Source organism: Delphinus delphis, chromosome 12, assembly GCF_949987515.2.
Source record: "Delphinus delphis chromosome 12, mDelDel1.2, whole genome shotgun sequence".
Lineage (NCBI taxonomy): Eukaryota > Metazoa > Chordata > Mammalia > Artiodactyla > Delphinidae > Delphinus > Delphinus delphis.
In genome coordinates, this window is record NC_082694.2 from 82,549,433 (window position 1) to 82,572,831 (window position 23,399).

Sequence of the window (23,399 nt, forward strand, 5' to 3'; positions counted from 1 at the left end):
TCTTAAGGTTATTTCTACTTTAATGACTACAATAGAAGTACCATTATACAAAATTTAAGGAAGGGATGTTAAAAAATAGTCTTAACTGTGGTCTCTAGAAACATGGGAGTAGTCTTTCTTTTTTTGTTAGAATATTGATTCACAGATATTTTTGGTGGCCTCTTTTGTCCTTAGGGGTGAGGCATTTTTCAGCTGTCATGATGGAGGTTATTTTATTTATTAAATTTTTTTTTTCATTTTGTAAAGATGATGTGTACTTAATCTAAAAAGATACTAAGCAGTTTCAAAAATGCACGGAAGAAAGTAAAAATGACTTCTGCATATATACAGGTAGGTCTAATTTAAGTAACAGACCACTCTTGGTTCGTGAAGGATGCTTATAGTTTTTCACTAGTACACGTCTATTTACAGTTTTATGATTATTTCCTGGGAAAATATCAAGAGCTTGAACAGCATACATGTTCTTAAGGCTTTTGGTACCCATTGCTAAATTGCCTGACAGGAAAAGGTAACATCAATTTAAAGGTCTACCTACGTGTACAGAGTGCACATTCTCCCACCTTCCATAGCCCAAGGTGTTAATCCCATTATAATAATACTAAGATGTCAGAAAGAGCCCGGGATATCAAATCAAAATACAGCTTGGTAGAAATAATAGCTAACAGTACTTTCTATTTGCCAGGTAGTGTTCTAAGTTCTCTACATATATTAACTTATTTAATAAAACAACAACAGTCTTTGATGCAGGTACTGTTTTGTATTTATTTTACGGATGAGGAAGTATTGACCAATAGCCTACGTAGGCTTTAAGAATTATGTGGCAGAAGCATATTTATTTCTAGGGAAAGATGTTCCAAATATGCTGTTAAGTAGAAAAGCAAATCATACAGTTCCCTATAGAGTTTTATCACATTTTCATAAGGAAAACAATGAACTTATGTGTCCAGTCATATGGACGAAATCTGCATATGTTACAAAGTGTTAAAAGTAGCTCTGCCTGCTGATTCAGCTTCAGGTGATTTTTTTTTTTTTTTTTTTTTTTTTTGCGGTACGCGGGCCTCTCACCGCTGTGGCCTCTCCCGTTGCGGAGCACAGGCTCCGGACGTGCAGGCTCAGTGGCCATGGCTCACGGGCCCAGCCGCTCCGCGGCATGTGGGATCTTCCCAGACCGGGGCACGAACCCGCGTCCCCTGCATCGGCAGGCGGACTCTCAACCACTGCACCACCAGGGAAGCCCCAGGTGATTTTATTTATTAATTTTTTTATGCTTAGCTTTATTTTTTTCCTACACAAACATTATAAGCCGTCACCTCTGTTATTTGACATAGGTAGAGTTCTGGAAGGTGGAGCCAATACAGTCAGAGAAAGAAATACGTGTTAAATTTTGGCTAGCGGAGGACAGGCTTTTGTTCTTTGCAGATGATGTGATTGTCTGCCTAAGAAACCCAGTAGAACTAACTGAAAAACTATAAACACTAATATGAGAGTTAAGTAAATTGGTTACAAAATAAATGTACAAAATCAGTGGCGTTGATGTTTATCAGCAATATCCAGTTAGAAAGGTACAATGAAAAGCAGTTCTCATAACAAAATAATTCACAACAAAACAATTGTAAAATACTGAGGGATAAGCTTAAGAAGTGACTATGTGAAGAAAGGGACAAAATTTTATTAAGAAACAAAAAAGTTTGACTAGGGCTTCCCTGGTGGCACAGTGGTTAAGAATCCGCCTGCCAATGCAGGGGACACGGGTTCAAGCCCTGTTCCAGGAAGATCCCACATGCAGCGGAGCAACTCAGCCTGTGTACCACAACTACTGAGCCTGTGCTCTAGAGCCTGCGAGCCACAACTTCTGAGCCCGTGAGCCACAACTACTGAAGCCCGCGCGCCTAGAACCCATACTCCACAACAAGAGAAGCCACTGCAGTGAGAAGCCTGTGCACTGCAATGAAGAGTAGCCCCCGCTAGCCACAACTAGAGAGAGCCCGCGTGCAACAATGAAGACCCAACACAGCCAAAAATAAATAAATAAAATAAATTTTAAAAAAACAACAAACAAAGAGTTTGAATAAATGAGGAAAAATAATGTCACCACACTGAGGAATGATTCCAGAGTTTATTTTGAAGAGTAGATGACTGAAAGTGATGCAGACGAGAGACCTCCAGGTTCCCATGGATGCTTCAGTGTAGTTGCAGGCTGAGGCTTTAGGTGGCATAAGAGACCTGAGGATGCCAAGAGTCAGCAGCCTGGACTGAAGGTCTTGGTCCAAGGTTATGGAGACAATAGGTATTGAAATCAGGACTGTGGCCCGCTTCTGGCTCATCTTCTAGGACCCTTTCCCCCTCAGAGCATTATTCTTGCTTACCGAGTGAGAAGCATACTCCAGATTCAGAGCCATAAACATCCATCATTTTGTTACCTTTACAGGTTCTGTGTCCCCGTTTGGGGACTAGTCTTTATTTTAGCTTGACATCACTAACGTTAAAAATGAAAATGGAGGGCTTTCCTGGTGGCGCAGTGGTTGAGAGTCTGCCTGTCGATGCAGGGGACATGGGTTCGTGCCCCGGTCTGGGAAGATCCCACGTGCCGCGGAGCGGCTGGGCCTGTGAGCTATGGCCGCTGAGCCTGCGCGTCCAGAGCCTGTGCTCCGCAACGGGAGAGACCACAACAGTGAGAGGCGCGCATACTGCAAAAAAAAAAAAAAAAAAGAAAGAAAGAAAATGGGTATACCCATGCCCAAATATAAAACTGTTTTCTCTTAAGCAAAAAAGGGCATGTTTCTGTAAATACCTTATCCTGGCTTAATCAAAATGAAAGATATTGTCATACTGATCTTTTTCAATTGGTTTTATATTTTCAGAAACTTTTTTTGCTTGTAGCTACTTTGAAAATATTTCTTACAGTTTTTAAAGAACATAATCTACAGATTTTTAAAGGTAGATTACATTTATAAGTAAAGGTTATTTTTCATTTTGATTAAGAAAGTTTGGCTACAATTACCTTTTAAACAGAAGGCTAAGAAATGTGATTGTCCCCATTAGAATTGAAGTGAAGATTAATAATGAATTTGTTATTTGGAAGGAGATTTGGCCATATATACATGAAATACAAATGTTTTGCCTTTCAGGATAAACAGTTTACCAACGATCTCTGCTTTGAAATTTAATGGTGCCTTGACCATGGCAGTTGGAACATCCACGGGGCAGGTAAATATGTTTAAGTTGGAAACTTCACACTTCAGTTACTACTTCAGGGGCGTGTATGTGTCACAGGAAACATCCACATGTCTGTTCACTGTGGGAACAGAAAATGAAGCATTATTGTTTTGGCCAGAGTGGAGAGGGTACTCAGAATGCTGTGTTCCTTTAGTACCTTGAGAAATTCTGGTCCTGGCCTGAATGGTTGGTGTGAGAGGCTCTCGAGCTGAAGCTGCAGCGGGCTATGCCTCAGGTGTCCTGACTGTGGTTTAGAGCAGCCTCTTCTAGAGAGTGTGGAGCGGAGTTCCGTGGTCATACAGGTTTGGAATTCTCCACATTTCTACTCTGTGAGGTTTATAGTGCATTTAAATATCTATTGAAAGCTCGGAGAATTCCTGCAGACAAAAAATGTGTTGAGTCAGTATTTCCGAAATGTATTTGCCCGAGGAACCTTTTTTTTCAGCCAGCACTATCACCCACATCCGGTGCAGTGCGTGGTCCGTGGGACATACCTCAGCAAACGCTAGTCTGAGGAGTACAAATGAAATAGCTTCAGGGATTTAATTTCATCTTTTCTCTCTTTCCTTCAAGGCAGAGCCCACACACTTGTAAGTCTGTTCTGACCTCAGCACAGGTGTGAGCCCTGCTTCCAGTAGAGTTACTGCCTCTGTCATCTGTCACCTGGGACTGAGATCCAGCTTCACCAGGCCCCTTGCCTATCAAGACAGGGCTCAGAAGAGACCCCCCTGCCCCCGAAAGTCATAACCCTGCAACCGCCATTTGTCTTGAATCTACCAGGGCTGTCTTTATTATGCTTCTTGTTCTTGTTTCTGTCAGCCGCTGTGACAGTGCCTGGTACACAGTAGGCCCTCAGTGTATATATTTGTTGAATTCATAAATGACACAGATTCTTGTGGACTTCCCTTTTGGTTCCTTCCTTAATATAGCTAAATAGTTCTCAATCTTAGTGTGCCTAAAAACTACTCTCAGGGTTGCATTCATAAAACCATATACTGGAAGGGTAATTTAAGAGATTTTTCTGGAGTGTTTTTTGCTGGCTGACTTTAGAATCTTTGTACCCTGAGTGAAGGGTGTTCATTGTGTTGATTAAAAAGGTAATGAAGCAAATGGCAGCCGTTTTTCTAAGTTTTAAAAGTTTCAAGATAAAACATTTAGTTCGTTTAAACAGAAATAACTTTTTTTCTTTCTAGGTTTTATTGTATGATCTTCGTTCTGATAAGCCATTGCTAGTTAAGGATCACCAGTATGGGCTGCCCATTAAATCAGTTCATTTCCAGGATTCATTAGATTTGATTTTGTCTGCTGACTCTCGAATTATCAAAATGTGGAATAAGAACTCAGTACGTATTTTTTGTTGTTAACATTACTTACTATTTGCTTATTTTCCATGTAATGTTTCTTTTCTTTCTGTTGCCTTTTTTGAGCAGTGTGCGTTCTTGAGAAAGAAGTATCAATACTAAGCATCCGTTTGGGCTTAGTATTGGAAGTCAGTTACTTCGGGATAGATAATATTCATATGCAAAGTAGTCAAGATTGTTTTCTTCCTGTTAAGAAGTTTTCCTCATTTGCTAGAACGGACATGCATTTTTACATGTTCAGTTAGGTAGAGAGTAAATCATTGTTTAAAAAAAAGATTGATCCATGAGAAACTCCCTAGATTTTGAGGCTGTCTTACAACGCTTGGAAGGTTTTTATGAGCTACTACTAATCTTTCCATATCAGTATTATTATACATCTCAATTTCATACCCTTTCCCCATGTCAAACAATTGGATTTTTAGATATGATACCTTCACAATAATTTCCTATAGTGTTTTTCTTAAAAACAATATTTTCGTCAGAATATTTGATGTTCCCTGCCCTTCTGAGTGTCATTTAAAAGGTAACAAAACCCTGTGTTGCTGGTTTTATTCTCCTTTCTGTTTTTGCTTTTTCATTTTAAAACCTAAGTATTTTGAGAGAGTAGTAAAAGATTAGTTCACCAGCTGGGAAAAAATTCATTCAGTGTAGCAGTTGCTTTTAAGAGTCTTTGCGTTTATTGATTTCAAACTTAGCATCTTTAGTCAAAAAGTGTTACTTTAAAAAAAAAAATTCATTTTTGAGATGGATGTGGGTGGAAGGCCCAGCAGCCCCAGCATTAGTCACCGGAGGGCAAGCGCCGGTCTCTCCTGTGAGGGCTGCCCGCGTTTAGGGCAGAGATGCCACCAGCAGCTCCGTCATGGTTCAGCTACTGAGCAGAATCCCTGCCTGTTTGCACCATTACTTCTGTTTTTCATTTTCATTTTGTCAACTCTCAAAGTATTGACCTTACTTAGCTCCCTTTCTTTTTTTCTCTGGATGTGCTGTGGAGGTTCAGGGTTATCCTTGGGGTGTGTCCCGTCTCTCCAGCCCTGTTACCTTTGTAGCTCCTGAGACTCTGTTAGGGAGAGGAGGAAGGGCTTCCGGCTTTTCTCAATTCCTGGAAGAATTACCCTGACGATTGCCCGGGAACCGACTATGCTGCTTTGAGTTGGAGGGTCTTGAGGGCTTTCTTAGGAAGATACGTGGTGTCTTAGGCTGGAATTTTCTCTGCTCTTTTCTGATAATCCAAACTAGTTTACTTTGAAACAGTATTTCTTTTTAATACTACAAATGCAGACATATTATTTTTGAAAGGTCATAGCATACTGGGAAAGTAGAAGTTTCCCTTGACCTGGCTTCCATCCTACCTAATGGTAAACTTACCAATTTGGATCCTCCCAGGCCCTCTAACTGCTGCATAGTTTTCCCCAACATGGATTTCTATGAACTGTGGCCCCTTTTCTTTTTTGTTCCATGCTATTATTCCCATTTCACCTTCCTTGTTCCTTCCGTCTTTCCGTTTTTTGTTTCGGGGGCACTTGAGACGAAAGGGAGGGAGGTAGCCGTGCGAGTCCCATCGTCTGTCTCCAGTTAGAACCTGGCTGCTGTTTTTCACTGGGTGCAAAATTAGTTTTTTAACTGCTGCCCCCACTTTGCCGCGGAGCCTCTAATAATGGGTTAATAAATGCAAGAGCTGGCAGACATTTTCAACAGCAGTTCTTGAAATCACGTTGTACTTGCTACAGTAAGTTTTATTTTGGTGTTGTTGCAGTGACTAAATACGTCCTCTTGACCAACACCCGAATTACTTGGTTCTGCTCGACTTGCTTTCCTTGTTTATCTTTCTCATCACCTTCTTCCACTCCCATCTACTTACTTTCTGTCTTTTTTCTTTTACTTCTTTTAATTTTTAAAACTAGAGTATATTTCCCCCCATATTAAAAAAAAATTTACCCTTTGCTATGTGATAACTAACACTTTATGTATTTATAGGATTTTTTTTGTAAGTTATTTTATATTCATCATCTCACTCGATCCCCCTCAAGTCCTTGTGACGCAGGTGTGGCAGATACCATCCTTATTCTGCCTTGTTGACCGTCTCTTCATCTTAGGTTTCTTTGAGGACAAGTTTACCGAGGGTGTGTTCTCCAGGTTATGAGAATTTTTTAAAGTTGATGTACAACTTTATTTTAGACTTTACCCTTTCCTGTTTAGACATTATCTTTAAAAGTTTATCCTCAGTTTCCCAAGAAAGTCACCTCTCCCCCCGAGCCTCAGTTTCTTCCTCTCTAAAATGAGAAGATTTGATAAGTTGATAAAACAAATTCTCTAAGATTTTTTTGAACTTAAATTCTGTGATTTCAATTAGGTGATTTTATTTTTTTCACATCAGCAGAGTGTAGTGGAGTTAGGTCTCCCGGTTATTTTCTGTATATCACATTGCCAACAGTTGTCTTCCTTTATTTTAATAATTGCTTTTTGCTTCTTTTAGGGAAAAATATTTACTTCCTTGGAGCCAGAACATGACATTAATGATGTTTGCCTCTATCCCAACTCAGGTATGCAGTATGTAGCAGCGGGCCATTCTGCGAGATGAATCTAGGTTATGCTTTATAGGGTTTTAAACTCATTTTATTTCTTAAGACAGGGTTTGGCTTGGTTGGGACAATTCTTGGATATTGTATTTACTTGAAAAATTAAGAGCAGGAAGTGGCGTGGATGATGGAGAAGGTGACCCTCTCAGTGACTTAGGCCTCAGCCAGCCTAGCTATTAGTAGAAACTGGTAGCAGTCCATAGGTCGGTGGCAGGTGAGGTGCTACGTAGTGTGCACTTCAGCTGTTTTATGTGACTGGTAATCGTGTGTAGGGATTTGGAGGAGGCTGGAGCTCCCTGATGATGATACACAGGCTCATAAAGCCGTGGGTTTCGTATATTCTGTGTTGCAGGCTGTTCAGTAAATTACCTGGCAGATTTTAAGGTTTAACAATCCCTTCAAGGCAGATCTGTGAAGAATTCTGGAAAATGAGAGCACCACTCTCAAGCAGGGTCATATTCTGAGGACGGACGTACACAGATAATTTTGACGGAGGGATACAAGGCAAAGCAGGAAGAGTTCTGTTATGTATGTACAGATGTCAGGAGAGAGACAGAGAGAGAGACAGACAGAGACAGAGAGAGAGAGAGAGAGAGAGAGAGATTCAGCTGAAGCAATGAGAGGAGAACATAGAGGAGATCTTTGTCTGCATTGAGCGTGGGGTGCTGGGTGGAGTTGGGAGGTGAGGTGATCCCCATGAGGGGACAGTGTAAGAAGGGCAGGAAGGATGGGCAGAGGCACAGCACGGTGCACGGAGGAGCTCTGGGAGGAATGGGGTGGGAAGCAGGTGGTGCCCGGGTGGTGCGGACCCAGGAGTGAGCTGCTGAGTGGCTGGGTGCTGTTTGTGGTCAGGACCTACTCAGACCCTGCTTCCAGAGGTGGTTCTGTCCACCAGGTAAAAGGTAGATCAGTTTTGAACTAAGATGAGTAGGAAGTGATACTCGGAGCCGAGATTGGGAGCACAGGAGAGAGAGCAAATTTGGAGAGAAGGATTATGTTTTCTTCTTTGAGCCTTTGAATATGAGGAGGCAGGGGGCGGTGGCAGCATCTGGCAGCGGGTCTCCAGCCTGGCCACCCCTAGGATCGCCTGGGAGCGTCTTAGAAGTACGGCTTGCTTGGCCCTACACACATCAGGGGTACTGACTCGGCGTCTGGGGTAGAGCCCCGAAATGAGTTACTTTTCACATGCTTCCCAAGTGGCTGTGAAGCCCCGCCCTGATCCACAGCCTCACCCTGGGAGCCACGTCCCATGCACAGTGAATAGTGTGGTCTCGAGAAAAGCAGGTCTGCAGACGCTAAATTCTTTATTTTTTTAATTGATTAATTTATTTATTTTTGGCTGCGTTGGGTCTTTGTTGCTGCACACGGGCTTTCTCTAGTTGCAGCGAGCGGAGGCTACTCTTCGTTACGGTGCACGGGTTTCTCATTGCGGTGGCTTCTCTTGTTGCGGAGCACGGGCTCTAGGCACACGGGCTTCAGTAGTTGCAGCACGTGGGCTTAGTAGTTGGGGCACGGGGGCACTAGAGCACGCAGACTTCAGTAGTTGCGGCGCTTGGGCTCAGTAGTTGCAATGCGCAAGCTCTAGGGTGCGTGGGCTTAGTTGCTCCGCGCATGTGGGATCTTCCCGGACCAGGGCTTGAACCCGTGTCCCCTGCATTGGCAGGCGGATTCTTAACCGCTGCGCCACCAGGGAAGTCCCAGGCTGTTGGATTCTGTATGGGTCTTTTCTAGTGTAGCTACACATAGCATTCCCTGTAAGCCATTTTGTTTTCTGTTAAGGTGTAAAGTTTAATTCAAACATTAGGAACTACTTTGCTGTGCCATTTGGTGGGAAATACTTTACCTTGGTTCTTTGATTCCTGATTAACAGAGAGAAACCTTTCTTCTTGACTTCCTTATTATATTATAATAAATAGTGCATCAAAACTACATTTTATCTATGTGTCTGAAGCTTAAAACTTTCCCCCTTAAAAATGATGGCGAACTTTGTATAGACCTGAGCACTTCATGGTGGGAACTGCTCAGTCACTTAGCTAGTACAGACAGCCTAAGTGTTTTGCAGATGGGGAGGCTGGTCTTTCTGATACTTAAGGTGCCCCGTCTGGGAGGGTCAGGGACCACAGGCCACAAGCTGACTCCAAGGGTGCCTGGCTGCCGGTCTGGCTCTTCTGCCGTTCGCCGTGTTCTGAGCACCTCACCCATTTCAAAACGTAAAACAAGTAGAAAAGGGAGCTTTTCTTTTCCCCATGTGTTTACCTTTTTCATTGTGTTTATTTTTAGGAATGCTTCTTACTGCCAATGAAACCCCCAAGATGGGCATCTATTACATTCCGGTAAGTGATACAGAAAGGAGGTATGATAAAAATAGGACAAGAAAAGATACTGTATTTTTTAAGCTGACTGTGTCGAGGGACTTTGGGTCTGCATGTGGCTGTGTAAATTAGACACAGTGGCTCACTTGTCAATTCCCTGTGCTTCCTGGAACCGGTAAAATAATGCTTAACCATTGTTCATGGGAAACTACTTAATATCCCATTAAAATAGTAGAAATTCTTCTTTATTCTTCAGATCTACATTTGTTTTTTGTTTCAAAGCATTCCAGAATCTTAAACTTTCAGCTATTAGTGATCAGGAGATCTAATCCTCTAAAATAAAAGTCTAGTTCTCTTCCAGTCATCTCTTTGTAGTTTGTGTCTTTTAAAAATGAGTTTATATAAAAGAAACTATCTTAGATTGCCATGATCAGTGATGACATGCAGTTTGCAATCTTGTGCCGTTTTTTCTTCCTTAAAGAATTCTTCTGTTAGGTTTGCCAGAAGCTTCCCTACCTTTACCTAAACAGAAAAGCATATAGTACAAAGTTGGCATTAGATTACGGTTAGCAGACATCTCCTTTTCTGAGATTTGAGGAGGAGCGTGAGGGGTGTTGAAGATCACATCTTTAGGGCAGTGAACTCTCTATAGTCGCTATTAGCCTCCAGTTATGAAGGTTCTTTATATTGATGATGGTTTTTTGAAATATCTCAACCATGTGTGTATTTCAAAAAAACAAAGTATTCTGTTGATGTTGACTTTCTGTGGTTTCAGGAACCTGATGTGTTGTTGAAAGCACTTTGAGATGTTTCTTTTGATTGATAGTGAAATGAAGGCTATTCAAACAGCAGCTTTTCCGTTTTCCTAAATTGTCATTTGTTCCTTTTCTCCCCGGAGTCTCACAGATACTGCTTCCATATTCCTGTTAGTTTATATGTCTTTATCTTCATCTGATCAATAAGTGATTGTATCAACTGTGTGGCAGACACAGTGCTATAGGTTGGCAGTGTATAGGGTCCTGCCCCTTTCTTCAAGGAGTTCATTATTAGGGAATAAAACAAGAAAGTAGACAATTTCCAGTCAGTGTGATGAATGCCGTAACAGAAGTAAGGAACCCCTCATGGGGCTGGAAAGTGGTGGGAAATGTGGAGGATCCTCGGAGAAACCTTCCCAGAGGAATGGATTTCCAGGGAGAGACCAGAAGGCTGGTTCTGTCTCCTGGATGAAGAGGGTGGGGTGCAGAATGGGAGAAGGGTCTTGGAAGTAAAGGGAACATCGTGTGCTAAGATCAGGGAGAAGATAACACACGTAGCCGAGAATTAGCGCTTGAGGATTGGTGGTAGCTCAGGCTGAAAAGGTTCTCTGCAGCCAGGCTCTGATGGTCTTGTAGGCCAGGTGTGACGGTGCAGGGCAGGCACTCCTGGAAAAGCTGTAAGCGGGAGAGTGCTGTGGTCAGATCTGCAGTTTTGAAGGATTATTTGGGCTGCCATCAGGAGAATGGATTAGGTAGGATCCAATCCGGAAGCAGCGAGAACAGGCTGTAGCAATCTACAGGAGAGGTGACGGTCCCTGTGTTACCTTGGCCAGGCCTCCCTTTTTAGTATTTGGAGCTTTGGGGGTCCTGGGGCAATTTGAAAGAAGTCTGATCTGGTGGGCAGTGATTTCAGAGGCTTGTTGTCCACGCATAGCCAGGTGGTGTGTCCGGAGGTGTCCACTGATGAAGACCTGTGTCGATCACGAGAAGAGCCTTCCCTCGGTCCAGTGTTAATAGTCTTCTCGCAGCGTCGGCCCCTCTGGGCACGTCAGGAGAGGCAGAATAAATCAGCTTGCCCTCCCTTTACTTCTCCTGGCGGAGGTCTCTTTCCGTCTTCCTCTCAGGAGCGCTTACTGTGTTTTGATTGTCAGCAGCTGCCTATAAGGCATCGATGTCTTGAATGGAAGAGCCCTTCCTCCCGTCAGAAGTGTGTAGAATCCGCCAGAATCTGAGATGGAGCGTGGAGGCCGCATGGGGCGTCTGCTCAGCTGGTCAGCAGTCATGGGCTGAGAGCCCCTTGGTGTGGAGCCGGGGAGGGCAGTTCTGAGTACTCCTGCGGGAAGGCTGTGTTACCAGCTTGTGCTAAGATGGTGGCAGTGGGGGCAGAATTGGAAAGATTGTCAAGGTTGTAAGACAGGCTTGGTCATTGATTGGATGTGAGGAGGAAAGGAGAGGAAAGAACCAAAGATGACAGCTGCTTTCTGCTTGGTAAACATGCAGACGAGGAGGTCCCTCGCTGAATCCAGGAGGAGAAACGGGATGATAGACTCTTAGAACTGGAGGAGACCCTTACTCCCTTCTGCTTCTCTGGGTCTATTTCTCAGAGTGGGCTTTTTTGTTCCAAGTTCTGGGAACTTTAATTTGCACATGTGAGAGGGGCTAGATGCTGGCCAGGTGGTGAGAAACTGCTTTCTTGACAAATGTTAGCTTATCTTATAAGGTCTTTTTAGTTTCGACTCTGTAGCTCAGATTTAACTTGAGCGCTGAAAAAGAGTCCAGAGGCTGCTCCCAGGTGACTGTGCGTGTGCGGACAGCGAGAGCGGAGTTGTTCTCGTGCAGTTAAGCCTTGTGCTGCAGCTGGTACGTAAGTGGTCCTTCCTGACCTGCCTTCCTGCCCTGCTGCCTCGCACGGAGTGAGGTTTCCGAGTGCCGCTTGTCTTTACTTGGAACCTGTTCTTTGTGACACTCCTTCAAAGCAGAGAGAGCCCAGGGGTCTGAAAGCCTGCCATCTTTCATAAGATTTTATCAAACTCACCAAGCTGATTTGGCACAGAGGTTTATTTGAGGCCTATAGAAACAGAGAAGTGTGTGTTCAATATATAATTCACGCCCAATATGGGAGGTTGGGACTGTGATTTGTATCAACATCTTATAAACCAGGTCTGAAAACTCTCTTTCCCTGCTTTGGGGCTGTGCTAAGAATGAAGACAGCTTAATGTTCTTGTAGCTTATTAAGTTTTGCCTTCCTACCTGATACCATCTTTCTTGAATACTTGAAATCTTTTTAGATTAAATGCAAATACTGATTTATATACTCAGTGCTACTTACATATCCCAATAGCTAACTAGTCTTTTATGACCAAATGGATTTTCTCCAGCCCTTTCCCCTTTTTCTCAGTACTCTCTTTTTTTTCCCTCTCGGAGACCAGGATCTGTTATTTTGTTTGTTTGTTTTTTAAATTCCAGGGCCTAATTCAACGGCAGCTTTCAGGACTAATGCCAGAAGTAGTTTTTCAAGTTTGGGTTCCTCTGAAATGTAATTTAATCGTAGGTTAGTTCTTCATAATTAACACCTTTGGCAACTGTATAGACTCCAGAGGGAATCCAGGTCCTGTGGCACCCAGCCCCAAACCTGCAAGTGTGCTGCGTACTGTTTCTGTTGGAAATGCTCCTTGGGCTCCAAGGCCCCGTGGGTCAGTGAGCTCCAGAGACCACTCATGACGGGATAGTTGATGGCTTGCGTGTTTGATAATGTGTATGGATGCGTAAACTTGGGAAAAAGAGAATTATTATTTGTTTAGGAAGCTATTTGAATTAGAAGAATAAAAGTCAGCTGATTAAGGATCAATGGTTTGGTTTTTTTTTTTTTTCCGAACATGTAAATTTAAGCCACTATAATGATTATATGCAATGTCACTGAACCCATCTTTCAGTATTGGCAGTTAGGTGTTTTATTTTAAAACATTTTCTTAGGGGGAAAAAACACTTGTTTTTACTTACTTATTTATTTATTTATTTTTGGCTGTGTTGGGTCTTCGTTTCTGTGCGAGGGCTTTCTCTAGTTGTGGCGAGCGGGGGCCACTCTTCATCGCGGTGCACGGATCTCTCACTGTCGCGGCCTCTCTTGTTGTGGAGCACAGGCTCCAGACGCGCAGGCTCAGTAGTTGTGGCTCACGGGCCCAGTTGCTCCGCGGCATGTGGGATCTTCCCAGACCAGGGCTCGAACCTATGTCCCCTGCATTGGCAGGCAGATTCTCAACCACTGCGCCACCAGGGAAGCCCAAAATACTTGTTTTTATTGAGATGTTTTTATTCTTTATAATGAATCAAAAAACTGTATTAAATATTTTAACATTTACTATTTAATTTCAAATTATATTTTAAATTTGGAAAGTACTTTTGGAGCCAGAGTACCTGCAAATAGGGCAGAGTTAAAAGCATAAAGGGTTATATTTAACTTGCACCAGTGCTTCTGTTTCTTTTAAGAAAATAGCACTTGCACTTATCCAGCATAATGCATGAAACCTCCGGAACTCTGTCTTTGCAAAGAGAGATGACTGCGTATTAAGAAGCATAAAATCTCAAGAGCGCTTGCTTCACTAGTTGTAACACACACGCACATATCCTCCCAAAGGCACGTAAAGCCAAAGGAAGTGCAAAACAAATTAGTGAAATTTAGTCAAATTTTGTGAAATGTAATAAAAGATTCAGTCTAGCGAATGTCTTTAAGTCTCTTCACTTCAGTGAGTTATCACTCACCAACCCAAAAGGTCTTCAAAAGAGCCATGGCCTCCAGATACCATCGCTGGGTTCACTTGCTCCTGTTCAGAGGGGTTTAGTCTGATATAGATCGAACACCTGTGCTTCAGCCCTCCAGGAGACAAGAGGTCAGCGCGCACCGCCTGGTTTGGCGGTGGTCAGAGAGCTGCTTTTGAAATACGTTTGCAGTGTGTGGAAGCCAGTTTCAGAGAAGCGCAATGAAAAATTTTGTAGTAGATACATGGATATTTGCATTTGGACACATTTTGTTTTTGTTGCTCAGTGAAGAGTTACAAATGCATATCATAACCTTTTCACTGGTGTTTTTCTCTCTAAGGGCTTTTGTGACTGAAACAAAGAAATTTAGATATGAACAATTTTGACTGTTCTGTCTGTGGTGAATTGAACTTGTCAGCCTACTTCTAAACTCAGCCACTATATTAGATTGTCCATTATCGAGGTATTTCTGTGGCCTCCCTCAGAGATGGCCTCTTTTTTTCAAGGCCAGTATTTCAAATATTACTGTTTGGGTATGTTTCGGCATCATTTTCCAGATGGCTTAAGAACATAGTTATATAGTGCTTTCTAACAATTATTCCTTACCTTCACCATAGATAACATATTTTTACCAGCTGTCCAAATTGTAAATATGTTATTTTAGCTTAACGTTAGATTTGACAGTGTCTTACAGATATTTTATGTCTCCTTTTTATATAGCTATTATCTTCTCCATTTTAGTTTTAAAGTTTAGGGTTAGAAACTTGGTCTTCTTTTTTTTTTTTCCCGGTACGCGGGCCTCTCCTGTTGAAGAGCACAGGCTCCGGACGCGCAGGCTCAGCGGCCATGGCTCACAGGCCCAGCCGCTCTGTGGCATGTGGGATCCTCCTGGACCGGGTCACGAACCCACGTCCCCTGCATCGGCAGGCGGACTCTCAAACACTGCGCCACCAGGGAAGCCCTTCTTTTTTTTTTTTAATGTTTATTTATTTATTTATTTTGGTGGCCCAGGGTCTTAGTTGAGGCACACGAGATCTTTAGTTGTGGCATGTTGCCTTCTTAGTTGCAGCGTGCGAACTCTTGGTTGTGGCACGCATGCGGGATCTAATTCCTCGACCAGGGATTCAACCCCAACCCCCTGCATTGGGAGTGTGGAGCCTTACCCACTGGGCCACCAGGGAAGTCCCTTGGTCTTCTTTTTGTCTGATGATCACATCACACACCTGGGGGCAAAATGGTGAATGACAAGTTTGTCCCACAATCTCTAGAAACAACGCAAACAGCAGAGAGAATTTTGGCCAACAGAGAAGGTTCTGCTTTTCCTGGAGAGTTGGATGTGTTTTCTCCTTTAAAGTACATCTCGTATGCAGATCACTTAACGTTGGACACAGTTGACCAGGCTGTGCCCAGCTTCTAGAACACCACATTCTCTTGGTTCTCCTCCCGTCGCCCAGTTGGCCCTTCCAGTTGGTCTTCTTTGGTGGCTTCTGCTGGCATGGCCCAGTGCTTGGGCCTCAGCTCTCTCCCCTTGACCCAAATGTTAGTGAGCCCTGGGGCTTAGTGCTTGTCTCTTTGTGTATTCTCCCCCAGGGAGCTCATCTGTCCCTAGGCTCTGTAAGGCGCCTGCGTGCTGCTGACTTGCAAACTTCTGTCTCCAGCCTTTCCTTCCTCTCGGAGCTGCAGAGGTACATATCCACTGGGCTACTGGGCTTCTCCACCTGGACGTCTACTTGGTGCCCTGTATTAAGGTGCCTGCAGCAGAAGTCTTGATCCCAGCTCTCCACCCGCCCCACCCCTGCCTGTCTCCCGTTCCCGCAGAGGCACCGTTGTCTCCTCAGTTTCTAGGCCCAGAGCGCAGGCACCACCATGTTTCCTCCCCCTCCCTTCACGCCTCCTCGTCAATCCATCCGAATGTCACATCAACTCTTTTTCCAATATTGGTTCAAATCCAGCCATTTTTCAGTACTTCCGTTCCTACCACTCATCTGGATTACCTTAGTGGCCTCTTAACTGATCTTTCTTCTTTCTCTTTTGTCTCTCTTGCATTCTATTTTCCATACAACAGCCAGGTTGATTTAAAATATAAAAATAAAAACAAAAATCAGAGTCTGTCATTCTTCCTAAACCTTCCAAAGGCTTATCATTTTGCATAGCATAGCATCTTAACTCCTATCGTAACTTAAAATGTCCCACAAACAGGAAAAGGCTAAAACACCAGAGTCTCCATTTTCTCTCACCCATTAGAGACTAGATCTCTGTAAACCATTTATCCATTTACAGGGATCACCAGATGGTTAGAGCATAAGACCAAATCCCCAGTCATTGCTGCCAGCAAGGGGGAGTAACTTATAGGCCATAAATTAACCAAAACCCAAGCACAGAATTAGTAGAGAGGAAAATTAAAGTTAGAGAAACAGAGTTACCGAAGTCCTGCTGCCCCTTTGGATTCATATGGAGCCAAGAAGAAAAGCTGCGCTTGGCTGTGCTTTTCTGGTGATGGAGTTTCCCTGACACTGTCAGGTGAATCCACTGTGCATCTTGGTGGGACCTCTAAAACTGTTAAAGGATGATTTTCAGAGAAATGTGAAGTCATGACCTTCACATAGATACCAAATGAATACGTGCTGAAAATTTCATTTAACTTATTAAATAAGGGAATCAGGTACATGTCATCAAAGGTGAAGTCTAAAATAGCACAGATTTACGTGGAATAAAGTGATATTGGATTGGGAATGTGCAAATAAATAGATAGGCCTTTCCGAAGTTGTGGAGGGTTATCTGTCCAGGACAGAATGCATTTACGTGACTGTGGACAGTTATCTTGCATTGCTGTCAGTTACTTGCAATTTACAGAGTTGTAAAATATATCCCATGGAATCAGAATCAGATAATCTCTAGACCAGGAGTTTGGCAAACTAAACGCGTAAGCACCAGCTGCCTGTTTTTGTAAATAAAGTTTTACTGGAACACAGTGCACGCATTCATTTATCACGTGTTGTCTATGGCAGCTTTCTGACTAAAAAGGCATAGTTGTGTAGTTACGACAGAAAGACCCTGTGGTCTGCAAGCCCTAAAATCTCTACCTGGTCGTTTAAGGAAAAGTTTGTGGCCCCCACTCTAGAGTATGCGTAGCTTTCCATTGAACACAAAATCTTCCTATATTTATTTACTTATTTGTAAATTTATATAAATAATAAATATATGAATACATTTATAAATGATAAATGTATATCTTTCCTCATGATAATGTAAAACATGGACACAGGGATATTGTTGTGCTCTTTTCCCTGTTATATTCCCAGCACCTAAAGCAGTGTCTACTATACTGTAGACATTGAATTAATATGTGCTGAAGATTAATAAAACAAATACATATGAGAGTAATATGATGACCGTAATTTGAAGAATCTTGGATAATGTTTGCATGTTTTGACAATGACTGGTTTGCAATGATTTTTAGCTGTTATACCAAATTCAAATTTACCATCTGCCCTTTTCTCCTACCATTAGTGAAATTAAAAAGTGGAGAACATGACTCATAAGTGTTAGACATAATTTTTATACAGTAGGGTAAGGATCAGTTCCTTCGCTCTGACAGTATGTTCTAATCAGCAGAATCAGAGAATCTTGGGACGATGCAATCACTGTGTTTGGGAATGCTGTCAGATTTCTAAAAGAAATGCCTTGTCCAAAAGATTTAATGGTGCTGTTAAGATGAACTCTTTCTTAGAAAAATACAAAAGGAGAATGTGAAAGTAAGGGCATTCAGCTTTTGTTGTACCTTTTTTGAAATCTGTGGAAAAGTTGGCTTTAGGATGGACTTACGTGTTTTAAAGATTGGAAACGATGCCATTGTTTTTCTTCCTGTGCTTTAGCTGGAGGTGGTGGAAGTCCTGTGCATGCTGCTCCCTAAGATTTGGCTTTGAATCCGGACCATTGATCCATTTCGATTTGAAGCCAAGGCTGAAGGCACTTATGTTTACTAATTTGATACCAGAGATTCCCCAGATGTGAGATCTCTTCAGACCACTAGTGTATGTTGAAGTGACCCTGAATATATTAGTGTCCATGTAGAGTCCTAAAAGTGATGGATCACGTTTTCCTCTAAGATGCTTATTTAAGCAGAGAGCTGTTAGATGTAGCGACAGAAGTAATTTTGTTAGAAATTCCTTTTTTGTTGTTGTTTTGGTTTTTTAAGTTTTTTTAGATTTAGAAATTTCTATTTTCTAGTGCCAGTTGCAACATATTCTCTTGGTTTAGGGAGGTAGTACCAGATGCAAAGAAAACTGTCCTCGGGGGAGTTTGCCAACATACAAGGGATGTACAAAACAGAACATAGGGCTTCCCTGGTGGCGCAGTGGTTGAGAGTCTGCCTGCCGATGCAGGGGACACAGGTTCGTGCCCCGGTCTGGGAAGATCCCACATGCCACGGAGCGGCTGGGCCCGTGAGCCATGGCTGCTGAGCCTGTGCGTCCAGAGCCTGTGCTCCGCAACGGGAGAGGCCACAACAGTGAGAGGCCTGCGTACCGAAAAAACAAAACAAAACAAAACAGAACATAAACTGGACAAATGGTTGCTGAAATGGCTTTCCACAATAAAGGGTTTTCCAATGTGCTGCGAAGGAACAGGGGAAGCTTTTGAAGTACAGAACACTAGAACAGGAAGGGAACTTTGAGGTCATCTAGTCTAGCCCCTTAATATATAGGCGGAGTCAAGTCATTTGTTCAAGATCAAATGACAAGTTGGTCACAGAGCTGGATCTAGAAGGCATTTCTTTTTTTTTTTTTAAACATCTTTATTGGAGTATAATTGCTTTACAATGGTGTGTTAGTTTCTGCTTTATAACAAAGTGAATCATAGAAGGCATTTCTTCATTCCATATTACTTATGGAAGGAATTTCAAAATTAGTCTGACCTGAGTTTGAATACCAGCTTTGCTACTTGTAAATATGGTGACTTTGAATAAGTTACTTACCTTGTCTCAGCCTTGGTTACTTGAGCTACAAAGGAAGAATGATGTTGTAAGGCAGCTGTGTACGGTAGATACTTAGTCACTTATCATGGTGCTTGGTGCCTGGTAGATGTTCAGCTGATTGTTGCTGTTATACTCTTTTTGCAATGAGTAAAATTTGATGGATCCAGTGTCAAAGAGTATTTATATTTAGCATTATATGGACATGGGCTTTTATGTAGCTTTTAGGAGGAATGTGATACTGAGCACAATAAAGATACACTGAAAAGGTCGTGACAGAATCATAGGTGTGAGTGAGGAAAATGACTTCGGAAATATGATTTGAGATTGTTCGGTCTGTTACAGATCATATAAAATAGAGGTTGAGAAAGAACTATTGAATGCCATTGGTTTTGCGGTTAGCTATTGAAACAGAAAGCAGTGATGAAATCTGGTTGCTCAAATTAAAAATCTGATTTTTAAAAGTGAAGTCCATTTCCCCACATTATATAAACAGAGCACACTCTTTATAGAAAACATCAAATAAAGACAAGTAGAAACGTCACTCTTCCACCATCCAAAGGCAAACACACTTGGCTCTATTTTTTCCATTGTTTTCATCTGAAACATTGATATGGTTGAATATCTTGCCTTTTTCCCACTTAATTAATGTTTCCCCAAATTATCATAAGCTCTTGGAGATCATTAAAAAGTGGGTTTTGTGTGTGAATATAAAAATAGTATATAGTTTTTAAAAAATGTTTAAATAGATGAAAAAACCAACTGTAGTCTCGCCAAGTCAGAGGCACTCTTGCTGATGCTTCTGTTACAGTTTCCTTGCGTTTGGGAACATCTTGGTGGCTGTTGGTTACATTCTTACCTAAATCCTATAATTACGCTCACTTAGCTTACGTAGATTTAAATAGAAGTCCTTCAAGGTGTGGGTGCTGGGGGGCGATGTGGCTCCGTCCATCTCACGCTGCAGGCCTGCGTCTAGGACTGAATTTAAGGTGGAAGATCGTTTCTCAACTAACAGAAATCAGCCCTAATTCTCTAAAGCATCCACCGAGTGTAGTCGGTCACCTTCTCATCTATGCATTTAGGAAGGTGCTAGTTACGTATCATTCTTGGGAGACTTGAGAAAACAGTCGTTTCCTGTGTTATGTGGTTGAGATGAGGAACGCCATTCAGAAAAAAGGCCGCTTGAATGTTTTCTTCAAAAGATTTTTGTTCCCACTACCTCTCATAGCATTGCCACACTGAGTGTGGTTCGGGTAATTTAAGGTAAGGGGTTTTTGGTATGACAAGGCTCCTGGCTGTAAGGTCACTGTATCTGGTCCAACACCTGAGGCGTAGGTGCTCTTTTAGACATACTGAAGGACATCCCAAAGGGATTTTTCAAGTTTGATTACACTTTATTTAGTCTTAGCTGCTTGACTTTAGAACCTGGTCTCTATGTAAGAGGTTAAACCAATGAAATTCAGAAATTTTAATTGCAGTGAACAGAGTAGGAGAAAGGGAAAGATTTAAAAAACGGGGCTTCCCAGGTGGTGCAGTGGTTGAGAGTCCGCCTGCCGATGCAGGGGACACGGGTTCGTGCCCCAGTCCGGGAAGATCCCACATGCCGCGGAGCGGCTGGGCCCGTGAGCCATGGCCGCTGAGCCTGCGCGTCCGGAGCCTGTGCTCCGCAACGGGAGAGGCCACGACAGTGAGAGGCCCGCGTACCGCAAAAAAATAAATAAATAAATAAAAAATATAGTTAGCAAGTTCAGAATGAGTGAGATAGGGCTTAGCAGCAGCATTTGTGAAAAAGGGATCCAGGGGTTTTGTTCACCTCTAAATCAAAGGAATAAATTAAGCAGAATGTTGGCAGTGATTCCACATGTGAATGGGGGTGGGGAAGGACGAGGGGGTACAACTGAAAGGGCCATCTTGGGGCTGTTAACGTGAATGTTCATTGAGAAATGTTTCACAGATTGAGGATTAGAGAAAGATCAGAAAAGAGCTCAGGAATTGTGTTATCAGGCAGCATCTAGAGAAGGCATGTTTTTAGGGTTTAGGAAAAGAATAAGTTCATAAAAGAAAGTCACCCTTTGTGAGGTAAAAAAAAAAACAACTGATGGGGCATTAGACTAAGGAAGAAAATTTTCATTATTGAGCACTTAAAGTCAGAACAGCAAGTTAGTGGAAAAGTTAGATTCCAAACTCCATGTATTTTCATTACCTTCTTTTAATTAACAAAAAAGGAGAGGGATGAAAAGCAGATGCATTTCTTTTTAGTGAGCTTCCTTTCTAACCCAATTCACAGCAGATCTACTGTAACTGAATTTTATCTTATGCATGAAATCGCTTTATAAGGTGTTGTGTTCTGTTTGTAATTTTTCAGTTATATATTCATAATTGTGAAATGGGAAGTAGGGCATAAATGTCAGGTGGCTAATAAAGTGTTCTGATCTAATACAAACAAGTTGTTTGTGTCTTTACAAAGGGGAAATGTGGACTTCCTATTTTAATCTAAACACTTTCAGGCAGTAACATAGTATCTGTGGCATTTTTCTCAACAAAGGAAATCCTCCATTTCCCATCACATTTTATTGGGTCACAAGAATAGCAGACATACAGAAAGCGTTAATGTGTGACACTCAGGAAGTAATTTTCTGAGCATCCTGTCACATTTTCAAAAGTTAATTTCAGTTCCAGCGAGGTAAAAATGAATGTAATTTCCATATGGAAATATTTGACGCACATATGACATTTATTTTATTATGTTAATATGTTAGATGATATTTATTTTTTACACAAATGTTTACACATCTGGCATGCCCGTTTTCTTGAAAGTAAATAACAACTTCCTATTCAGATGCTAGGTTTTCAGTTCTGAATCAAATATTGACCAAAGATCTTATCTCCCAGCCCTGGTGATTACATGCTTACCAGGTTGATCTCTTTACCATTCTTGTTTTGGACAAGATAGAGTTGGAAGTAAATCTAGTATTCTTTTGTCCTGTTGGTGTGGTCACCTAGTTGACGGCGGTAGGATGTAGTGCTCACAACCAGGGATTGATTTTAGTTTCTGAGTTTACCTGACTGCTTGAACCCTCTGGTACTTTCTTTGATTAATATGCCCATTACCTATTATGGGTTTTTTTTGTTGTTTTGGTTTTTTTTCCTTAAAAATAGAAGGCAAGTTATACAAATAGGCAAGAAATTTGGGCTACATTCCTTTAAAAGGCCCAGCTAATACAGAAAATAAGAAGAAAGTTCTAAGACTTAGACTTTTCTTCACTTTGATTTAGTGTTCTCTCAAATCCCAGGCAAGTTTGTCTTCTAATGTACATGTGCTCAGATGTAAGCACCCTGAGGGCAGGACTTTTGTGTGTTTTACTTTTTGCTGTGTCCCTGGTGCCCAGAACAGTTCGTAGGCTCTTGCTGAATACGTGCCAATTTGAAGGAATGACCATTACTGACATTTCATTTAAAAAATTTTATTCTGGGGCTTCCCTGGTGGTGCAGTGGTTGAAAGTCCGCCTGCCGATGCAGGGGACACAGGTTCGTGCCCCGGTCCGGGAGGATCCCACATGCCGCGGAGCGGCTGGGCCCGTGAGCCACGGCCACTGGGCCTGCGTGTCCAGAGCCTGTGCTCCGCAACGGGAGAGGCCACAACAGTGAGAGGCCCGCGTACTGCAAAAAAAAAAAAAAAAAATTATTCTGGAAATATTTCAAATATATGTAAAGAGCCCCCATCTATCCATCTCCTTGCTTCAGTATCATGTGCTTTCCCCCCATGCTTTTTTGGGGGGCGGTGGTGGGATTGACTCGTATTATTAGCAGTTTAAATTGCTGTAGAAAGAAGTTGTTGAAAATTGTTAACTGGAAATGAATAATTGATCTGCACATTGGCACAGATCTTTAGTTAGGCTCTGTTTACCTTCTTGAGGAACAGAACGTTATTCTTGGTTGGAAAGAAATAATGTGTAAATGATAATAGTGAGACATATTGAAAGGAAGTTTAGGTCTGTTTATGTTTCTTTCATATTTGCACATGGTTGTATCATTCATGCATTCAGTCATTTATTTGTATGACTTTATTTTTTTTAGAGCAGTTTTCAAAATGTTCACAGCAAAATCATGTGGAAAGTACAGAGTTTCCACATACCCCCTCTCTCTCACACACACACATACCCCCACACACACAGTGTACACCACCTTCTCCACTGTCAGCATCCTGCACCCGAGGGTGCATTTGTTGTAGTTGATGAACTGACATTGACACATCATTATCACCCGAAGTCATTAGGGCTCACCCTTGGTGTTGTCCATTCTGTGGGTTTTGACAAATGTATAATGACGTGTATCCACCATTATATATCATACAGAATGGTTTCACTGCCCGAAAAATCCTGTGTGCTCCACCCATTCATCCCTCCCTCTTCCCCCAAGCCCCTGCCAACCACTCCTCTTTTTACTATCTG

The 23,399-nt window shown here is 42.2% G+C and overlaps 1 protein-coding gene across 1 annotated transcript in view; it reads left to right on the forward strand.

Annotated features, from left to right (window-relative positions):
• The window catches only part of NOL10 (nucleolar protein 10), an 88,195-nt gene that overhangs the window by 20,684 nt on the left and 44,112 nt on the right, over positions 1-23,399 (forward strand). The window contains exons 10-13 of the mRNA XM_060027095.1: positions 3,129-3,207; positions 4,410-4,559; positions 7,051-7,117; positions 9,434-9,486. Of these exons, the coding sequence (XP_059883078.1) occupies positions 3,129-3,207; positions 4,410-4,559; positions 7,051-7,117; positions 9,434-9,486 (349 nt within the window). The remainder of the gene's footprint in view (positions 1-3,128; positions 3,208-4,409; positions 4,560-7,050; positions 7,118-9,433; positions 9,487-23,399) is intronic.